The 9,847-nt window shown below is 51.4% G+C and overlaps 1 protein-coding gene across 1 annotated transcript; it reads right to left on the reverse strand.

The window, feature by feature from the left end:
• Nucleotides 1-174: 174 nt before the first annotated feature.
• ran (RAN, member RAS oncogene family) lies at nucleotides 175-6,915 on the reverse strand. Its single transcript, XM_069191370.1, has 7 exons — nucleotides 6,837-6,915; nucleotides 5,101-5,159; nucleotides 4,518-4,602; nucleotides 3,329-3,454; nucleotides 2,890-3,077; nucleotides 1,957-2,127; nucleotides 175-569 (listed from the first exon to the last, which is right to left on the reverse strand). The coding sequence occupies exons 2-7, from the start codon at nucleotides 5,131-5,133 to the stop codon at nucleotides 525-527; spliced, it is 648 nt and encodes a 215-aa protein (XP_069047471.1). The 5' UTR covers nucleotides 5,134-5,159; nucleotides 6,837-6,915; the 3' UTR covers nucleotides 175-524.
• Between the last annotated feature and the right edge of the window lie 2,932 nt (nucleotides 6,916-9,847).

Consider the following 9,847-nt stretch of genomic DNA (forward strand, 5'->3'; position numbering starts at 1 on the left):
GACACTGGCCTGGGCATCACGGTCCAGAGGATACAGAACCACTTACTGATCCTCCAGGACCACTAGTCTTGGGAGGGGGAACCTCCAACACCAACAGGAAGTCACATTTTTAGATATCTAACTCACCCACACTCATCTAACTAGACAGAAGAAACCAGGAAACATTCAAGAACATAAATTTAGACAGTTTTTATTCAAACTTTTTTCAAATAAGTGCATCCATATTTTAAACATTTTTCGGTATCTCCCAGCATCCACACTCTTCCTCCGTGTGCAATCTGCTGCCAGCACGACAGCCTGTGAAGTATTTGTCTTTACTGTATTGTCTGTACAGCACTGTTTGTCCTGTACCATACTGCTTGTCTGCACTCTCTCAACAAACTTGCATTCTTCAAGATGAAAAAAGTAAAAAAAAAAATCAAAATAATCTGAGACTGGGTTTTACAGTAAAGGTAATAGTGCAGCCAGAGCACTGTGACTCCCAGACATCTCCTGCTTCCTCTGGAGAGGTCAAAGGTCACAGGTTAGAGGTCATCCTCCTCATCTGGTAGTGCTGTTTCCGATGCCACCTAAGAGGATACAATAAACACGTGTCACAGCCCAGTGAGAAAGAGTGCCCCAGCGCTCTGCATGCACAGTGGGAAAACTGCAGCTCACAGTGAACAAGTGCTGACACCTAGTGGACCCAGCGCATAACTGCATCATGTTGTACTGCACGTCAAGTTAAGCACTGATGGGTATCTCGCATTAATATGAGCTATTCTGCTTTAACAGGAAATATTATTCCATTGGCCTATTTCACCAATGCAGTGTGTACAAAAGCCAGCAGGTGTCAGCATTAAAACTCGGAACGGATCAAACTGCTGAGCAACGGGAGCTGGATTTCCAATTCCCATACCCAGGGCTCTGGCGTACCAGAGGGTTCATTCCGGGGTTCGTACCGCCTTTCCCCAACCGAACGGCCTGTGGCCCGCGACAGCAAAAGGACAACATGACTAGGCTCATAATGACTCGGGAAATAAGGTTCTGTCCTTAGGAAAGACTGACTAAAAATCTCTTTTCTCAAACACGGGCACCTATAGATCAAACTCGTTCCACAGCTGGAACCATCACCGACAGACTGAGCCTTGTTTTGGGAATTAAGTCCCTAAGTGGGAGAAGTAGGGGGTGACTTAAATCTGACCACAGTGTGCATGTCGGCAAACACCTGCCCAACATGGCTGCCTGGACTCCTGGCCATCACTAGCTCTGGAAAGGCTGTATTGGTCCACATAGCAGTGCTGAGCTCGCAGTCTGGCATCACACACCAACTGAAAAGAAGCCCAGCTATCAGGGGGAACACAGTGGGTGACATCTGACACTAACCTGAGAGCTGAGTCCCACAGTGTCCACAGCAGAGTGAGCAGAGACTGGAGGAGAGACACAGCTCTCACTGACAACACTGTGAGCCCCACAGTGCCCACAGCAGAGTGAGCAGCGAGCAGTGTCACTGGAGGAGTGACGCAGCTCTCACTGACAACACTGTGAGTCCCACAGTGTCCACAGCAGAGTGAGCAGTGACTGGAGGAGAGACACAGCTCTCGCTGACAACACTGTGAGCCCCACAGTGCCCACAGCAGAGTGAGCAGAGACTGGAGGAGTGACACAGCTCTCACTGACAACACTGTGAGCCCCACAGTGTCCACAGCAGAGTGAGCAGTGACTGGAGGAGAGACACAGCTCTTGCTGACAACACTGTGAGCCCCACAGTGCCCACAGCAGAGTGAGCAGTGACTGGAGGAGAGACACAGCTCTCGCTGACAACACTGTGAGCCCCACAGTGCCCACAGCAGAGTGAGCAGAGACTGGAGGAGAGACACAGCTCTCACTGACAACACTGTGAGCCCCACAGTGCCCACAGCAGAGTGAGCAGAGACTGGAGGAGAGACACAGTAGAGTTGCTGGTCCAGCCTGTACCTTGAGGTCGTGCTCGTACTGCGCCGCCAGAGAGGGGTCCATCGAGACCTCAGGGGGGGCCAGAGCTGGCATGGCAACAAACTCCAGATTGGGGTCACCGATCAGCTTCCGGGCCAGCCAGAGGAAGGGCTTCTCGAAATTGTAGTTACTCTTTGCAGAGATGTCATAGTACTGAAAGAGAGAGGGGGATGTGGGGGTTCATACAGCCGTTTTGAAGCCGTGGTTCAGTCCCTGATCTGAGCATTGCTCTCTAGGGTTAATACAGCACTTGGCAGCCCAGTCCTGCTACTCAGGGAGCTACGTGGCTCAGTACGGGGGTCACACTGGCTGGCTGGCTCTTCTTCGGACCGGAGTGCTGTACTTAGGCCTGCAGTGACAGCTGACCCGCCCTAGACAGCTGATAAGGCCTCTAATGGTTGCACATAGAGACATGATGGGAATTAGTTCATTATTAGGTTTACTACTGAAGCATTAGGAATGCCACATTTGCCCCTGGGTGTCAATTAGAGTTTGGGATGTAAAGGGCGTCACGGTGTGGGGTTGTGCTGGAGAGGTGTGCCGAGCCCAGACTCCTCTCCCTGCAGTCTCCGGTCCACTGAGGGCTTTCACAGGCTCAGCCCTCACATGCCGCACGACTGAAAGGGGGGCCTCTGTTGAATTGCATCCCCTCCCGCTGATGTTACTCGAAAAGAAGTCAAGCCTGCGTACTCCTTCACGGTCAACACTGGAGCACTAACCACAGGACACAAGTGGAAACCGCATGGATTTGCAGTTAGAACCGGGAACTGGAGGCACTTCTTTACACTAAGGGTGGTGGGAGTGTGGATCGAGCTGCAGAAGCAGATATCCTGGTATCCTTCAGTAGCCGCTGGATGAGATTCTTGGACTGGATGGACAGTGGCCAGAGCAGACAGACTGCCCAGTCAGGGTTACCTGCAGGTTCTTCTTGCGGTGGAAAACGATGCTCTTGGCCTTGACCTTCCTGTCCTTGATGTCCACCTTATTACCGCACAGCACGATGGGGATGTTCTCACACACACGCACCAGGTCCCGGTGCCAGTTAGGGACGTTCTTATAGGTCACCCGAGAGGTCACGTCAAACATGATGATGGCACACTGAGCTGCGAGAGAGAGTACAGAGAGACTGGACACTACAGTACACTATAACCGCAGAGAGAAAGAGCTCTGCCCAAACATGCTTTACAGTAGCACTGAGACATATGCAAGTCATGGTGCACTGCAGTTACTATCATCACAATCCACAGACTCACATTGTACAGAAGGGAGCATGACACCCAACAGACCCTCAATAAGACTTCAGTGTAGGTGGGTTAAAACTGGAATAAAGGCCAGAGGTGGACAGACAAGGTACCTTGGATATAGTAGCCATCTCTGAGGCCACCGAACTTCTCCTGGCCCGCTGTGTCCCATACATTAAATTTGATGGCACCCCTGTTAGTGTGGAAGACCAGGGGGTGAACCTCAACACCCAGGGTGGCTGAGAGAAAGACAGACAGAGAGGGGTTAATACAGTCCAGACACACTGACTGGACACTACAGGACATTAACACTGCACTGAGAGAGAGGGGTTAATACAGTCCAGACACGCTGACTGGACACTACAGGACATTAACACTGCACTGAGAGAGAGGGGTCAATACAGTCCAGACACGCTGACTGGACACTACAGGACATTAACACTGCACTGAGAGAGAGGGGTCAATACAGTCCAGACACACTGACTGGACACTACAGTATATTAACACTGCACAGAGAGAGATGGGTTAATACAGTCCAGACACACTGACTGGACACTACAGTACATTAACACTGCACTGAGAGAGAGGGGTTAATACAGTCCAGACACCCTGACTGGACACTCCAGTACATTAACACTGCACTGAGAGAGAGGGGTTAATACAGTCTAGACACCCTGACTGGACACAACAGGACATTAACACTGCACTGAGAGAGAGGGGTTAATACAGTCCAGACACACTGACTGGAAACTACAGGACATTAACACTGCACTGAGAGAGAGGGGTTAATACAGTCCAGACACACTGACTGGACACTACAGGACATTAACACTGCACTGAGAGAGAGGGGTTAATACAGTCCAGACACACTGACTGGACACTACAGGACATTAACACTGCACTGAGAGAGAGGGGTTAATACAGTCCAGACACACTGACTGGACACTCCAGGACATTAACACTGCACTGAGAGAGAGGGGTTAATACAGTCCAGACACACTGACTGGACACTCCAGGACATTAACACTGCACTGAGAGAGAGGGGTTAATACAGTCCAGACACACTGACTGGACACTACAGGACATTAACACTGCACTGAGAGAGAGGGCTTAATACAGTCCAGACACACTGACTGGACACTACAGGACATTAACACTGCACTGAGAGAGAGGGGTTAATACAGTCCAGACACACTGACTGGACACTACAGGACATTAACACTGCACTGAGAGAGAGGGGTTAATACAGTCCAGACACACTGACTGGACACTCCAGTACATTAGCAACACGTCAGGGATTACCGACATATTTCTTCTCAAACTCTCCTGTCAGGTGTCTCTTCACAAATGTGGTCTTTCCTGTTCCTCCATCTCCTACCAACACCAGCTGAGGGGGGTGAGAGAGAGAGAGAAGGGGAAAGAAAATATTAATTGTAAAAGCTCAGCTCCTCGGAATGACTGTACTGCTTGTTGTAAGCGCCGTGTTGACGGTTTGTGTTTAGGCCACACTGTAACTCCTTGGTCAGGCTAGCCAAGCCCTTTGACTCTGAACTGGAGGGGAGGGAGCGAGATGCTCCAGGGGCTCCTGCTGCAGGATCAGACCACAGCTGGACGAGTGGCACAAGCACACTGCCACTCCCACTGTGCACCAAGGACAGAGCGCTGCTCAGCCAGGTGGGTCCCCTCCTGTAGGACACACACCGCCCCCTGCCCAGCAGACCTGCTCTGCAGGATAGCAGGTGGAAGACATGAGGGTTCAGCCACATCCTACACTACAAACCCAGGCCAAAGTCTGTCACAGGCCTCTGTATACACCCTGTGTCCTCTGTATACAGTACATGAGCCTGCAGGTGATCAGACTGAACACCAGAGAGAGCGCACTCACCTTGAACTGGACCTGAGGTTCTCCTTCGGCCATGACTGACTGGACAGCAAGACACAGTACTGAGAGAAAGAGAAAGAGGGGTTAATACAGTCCAGACACACTGACTGGACACTCCAGGACATTAACACTGCACTGAGAGAGAGGGGTTAATACAGTCCAGACACACTGACTGGACACTACAGTACATTAACACTGCACTGAGGGAGAGGGGTTAATACAGTCCAGACACACTGACTGGACACTCCAGGACATTAACACTGCACTGAGAGAGAGGGGTTAATACAGTCCAGACACACTGACTGGACACTCCAGGACATTAACACTGCACTGAGAGAGAGGGGTTAATACAGTCCAGACACACTGACTGGACACTCCAGGACATTAACACTGCACTGAGAGAGAGGGGTTAATACAGTCCAGACACACTGACTGGACACTCCAGGACATTAACACTGCACTGAGAGAGAGGGGTTAATACAGTCCAGACACACTGACTGGACACTCCAGGACATGAACACTGCACTGAGAGAGAGGGGTTAATACAGTCCAGACACACTGACTGGACACTCCAGGACATTAACACTGCACTGAGAGAGAGGGGTTAATACAGTCCAGACACACTGACTGGACACTCCAGGACATTAACACTGCACTGAGAGAGAGGGGTTAATACAGTCCAGACACACTGACTGGACACTACAGGACATGAACACTGCACTGAGAGAGAGGGGTTAATACAGTCCAGACACACTGACTGGACACTACAGGACATGAACACTGCACTGAGAGAGAGGGGTTAATACAGTCCAGACACACTGACTGGACACTCCAGTACAATAACAATTCTCTATGACATTAGTTAACAATCACGCACATTGAAAGATCTGTGAAAAACATTAATATAGTAGCCCGGAGAGCCCAGTAATGAACAGACATGAATGCGCACGACAGTCCATCAGTGGCAGTTCAGTCAAGTGCACAAGAACGACTCATCTGCGCCAGTGTTACTCACTCCGGTATTACTGAAGGCGCAGTTTATTGCGTGGATTCGCTTACAAGTACTAACGATGCAGGGCTTAGAGCAGCGGGCAGTCAATCTTTAAAATGTCAGCTCCCAAATGAAACAGAATTATCCGACCTAAGGTACAGTAGTTAGCTACAAACACGGGTCCGAGTCACTCGTCGGGCTACCCCTGTCTGGCGATGACTACTGGACAAGAGTGGGGTCGCGCCGTTGAGGATGGGGGACATGGACCGGTCATGCCGGGTCACGATGGCGGCTGACTGGAGGTGCGCTCCGGGTTATTTGAGGAGGAAGATGATGAGGAGGAGTAGGAGGAGGATGGGGGGGCAGAGTGTCTCCGGAGTTAGTGCCTCTGTCCCGGAGAAACCCCGGAAACACAGAACTACGGCACCTCGCTCATTACAACACCTCCCCCACCCAGTCCCAGACAGTTTTGGCCACAGCACGCCCAGAAAGTGCACGCCGAAGCGCTGCGGCTATATCTGGACCGCCTGGCTCCGCTCCCCGATACAAACACGAACTCCATCGCCCCTCGGCACTACACACGCGTCCCCCCCTACCACCACCCAGCACCATGGCGCTCACCCACCCCACCACGGCTCGCTTGCGGCTCCACGCAGGAAAGAAATCACAGCTATGGCCGTTTTGCCTGAGCAGGGTAGCCATTCGGTTTTAAAAAGTCGCCCATAAGCCAGAGGCAAGCCGCACTTACCCGGCGCTCCTCCTGAGGTGCCTGGACGAAAGAGGGAAAGAGCAAATGGCGGCGCCCGCGAAGGCTTCGACCAGCTCCGGCCCCGCCCCCCTCGGTCGGAGCGTGAATAGGTGAGCGGCGGGGTAGGGAGGGGTTTCCCTCGTCATGTGATGTTGGTGAGCCGTCTGTATCCGGAAGTGTGACGGCAGTGTGTGCGTCATGCTGGTCTCCGTTAAACATGCTATTTGTTTCGTTCAAAATTGGTGTCAGCTTTGCTTTTTTTTGGACTGCTACTGGATAAGAATAGCACTCAATATTTGGCACAGGGGTGATGCCAATTAGAAGCCCGTTCCTTGTTATTGTTTTGACAGAGCTGACTGAACTGGTTCAACAGCTCCTGCCAGCTCTTCCCCTGCTGCTGCTTTGAAAAGACCTAGAAAACATGCAGACACGCCGACCCTCCAGGACGAGGCTTAAGGTGCCCTGTTTCTTCAGCTGAAAGCAAACTTAAAAACATCGCCTTGAACGAAAAAAACTGCAGTCTCACTAACGGGACTGGGAGTGAAAACCGGAGGACACAGGAGACCCCAGGATCAGAGCTGGGTACCCCTGACTTTTTGTTTCCCCGCTCTCCAGCGCTGTCATGGAATCACATTAAAGAAGCCGTCGCTTTCCACCGCTTGGCAACCAAGCCTGCTGTCCTCTGGTGCTCGAGCCCCCTGGTGTTCAGCTACATTCCCAGGACGGCAGCTGGGTTCATTATTTAATTAGCTGTGTAATGGTAATGCTTGGAACCAGGCTCTGGGGTGTCTTGTTGGTAACTGCACATCCTGTATAATCAGCTGGAAAAGACCTAAAGAAAAACTTCACCTGTGTATGGCTCAGAACCTGTGTCTAGTTCATTGTTTAATTCACTCCTCAGGCTGGAAGAGCATCTTGTGTGAATCACAATATAATATAATGGAGTGTAGTGTTTTAGAGAGCAGGCACAGCACACTGAACCCCACACTGTTCCCCTCTCTTTAACACCCCGACAACACACTGAACCCCACACTGCTCCCTTTTCTTAACACCTTGACAACACACCGAACCCCACAGACCTGCTTCCCTCTCTTTAACACCCCGACAGCACACTGAACCCCACAGACCTGCTCCCCTCTCTTTAACACCCCGACAGCACACCAAACCCCACAGACCTGCTCCCCTCTCTTTAACACCCCGACAGCACACCAAACCCCACAGACCTGCTCCCCTCTCTTTAACACCCCGACAGCACACTGAACCCCACACTGCTCCCCTCTCTTTAACACCCCACAGCACACCGAACCCCACAGACCTGCTCCCCTCTCTTTAACACCCCGACAGCACACCGAACCCCACAGACCTGCTCCCCTCTCTTTAACACCCCGACAGCACACTGAACCCCACACTGCTCCCCTCTCTTTAACACCCCACAGCACACCGAACCCCACAATCCTCCCCTCTCTTTAACACCCCGACAGCACACCGAACCCCCAAAACCACCCTGCCTCTCTTAAACACCGAGTGTACCTTCATGACTCCAGGGACTGTTTCTGTTCTGCAGAAAGATACACAGCGCACTACTGCAAGGAAGAGACAGCCTCTGTGCTCTGTGGAGTTACAGTACAATTCACTACTCTAAAAGATTACAGCTAGTGTAGAGTATCAAAGAAAATGGATTATTGGTAAATCCACTGCAACATGGGCAGGCAAGAAAAGTGAGAATGTCAAAATAAGGATGACAAAATCATCTTTCTTTATTCTTAAGAGTAATGTCTGAACAAGAGATCGGAAGCAAAGCCAGCTACATCATTCTAAAGGAACAACAAGACTGCATCTTATATGATCCATCCACTGGAGCAGATGTGAAGAGAATCGTGCTGCTCAGTTTCTCTAGCTTCTTCTGAGCAACTGGAGTGACCAAGGCACAGCTGTGGAAGGAGTGGCATAGTAGTCTGTTCTGTGGGAGGTGTGGTATAGTGGCTCTGTGCTGTGGGAGGTGTGGTATAGTAGCTCTGTGCTGTAAGAGGTGTGGTATAGTGACCCTGTGGGGTGGGAGGAGTGGTATAGTAGCTCTGTGCTGTGGGAGGAGTGGTATAGTGGCTCTGTGCTGTAAGAGGTGTGGTATAGTGGCTCTGTGCTGTGGGAGGAGTGGTATAGTAGCTCTGTGCTGTGGGAGGTGTGGTATAGTAGCTCTGTGCTGTGGGAGGTGTGGTATAGTGGCTCTGTGCTGTGGAAGGAGTGGTATAGTGGCTCTGTGCTGTGGGAGGTGTGGTATAGTGGCTCTGTGCTGTAAGAGGTGTGGTATAGTGGCTCTGTGCTGTGGGAGGAGTGGTATAGTGGCTCTGTGCTGTAAGAGGTGTGGTATAGTGGCTCTGTGCTGTGGGAGGTGTGGTATAGTAGCTCTGTGCTGTGGGAGGAGTGGTATAGTGGCTCTGTGCTGTGGAAGGAGTGGTATAGTGGCTCTGTGCTGTGGGAGGTGTGGTATAGTGGCTCTGTGCTGTAAGAGGTGTGGTATAGTGGCTCTGTGCTGTGGGAGGTGTGGTATAGTAGCTCTGTGCTGTGGGAGGTGTGGTATAGTAGCTCTGTGCTGTGGGAGGAGTGGTATAGTAGCTCTGTGCTGTAAGAGGTGTGGTATAGTGGCTCTGTGCTGTGGGAGGTGTGGTATAGTAGCTCTGTGCTGTGGGAGGAGTGGTATAGTGGCTCTGTGCTGTGGAAGGAGTGGTATAGTGGCTCTGTGCTGTGGGAGGTGTGGTATAGTGGCTCTGTGCTGTAAGAGGTGTGGTATAGTGGCTCTGTGCTGTGGGAGGTGTGGTATAGTGGCTCTGTGCTGTGGGAGGTGTGGTATAGAGGCTCTGTGCTGTGGGAGGAGTGGTATAGTAGCTCTGTGCTGTAAGAGGTGTGGTATAGTAGCTCTGTGCTGTGGGAGGTGTGGTATAGTGGCTCTGTGCTGTGGGAGGTGTGGTATAGTGACACTGTGCTGTGGGAGGTGTGGTATAGTGACACTGTGC

The sequence above is a fragment of the Lepisosteus oculatus genome, chromosome 6 (genome assembly GCF_040954835.1).
Source record: "Lepisosteus oculatus isolate fLepOcu1 chromosome 6, fLepOcu1.hap2, whole genome shotgun sequence".
NCBI lineage: Eukaryota > Metazoa > Chordata > Actinopteri > Semionotiformes > Lepisosteidae > Lepisosteus > Lepisosteus oculatus.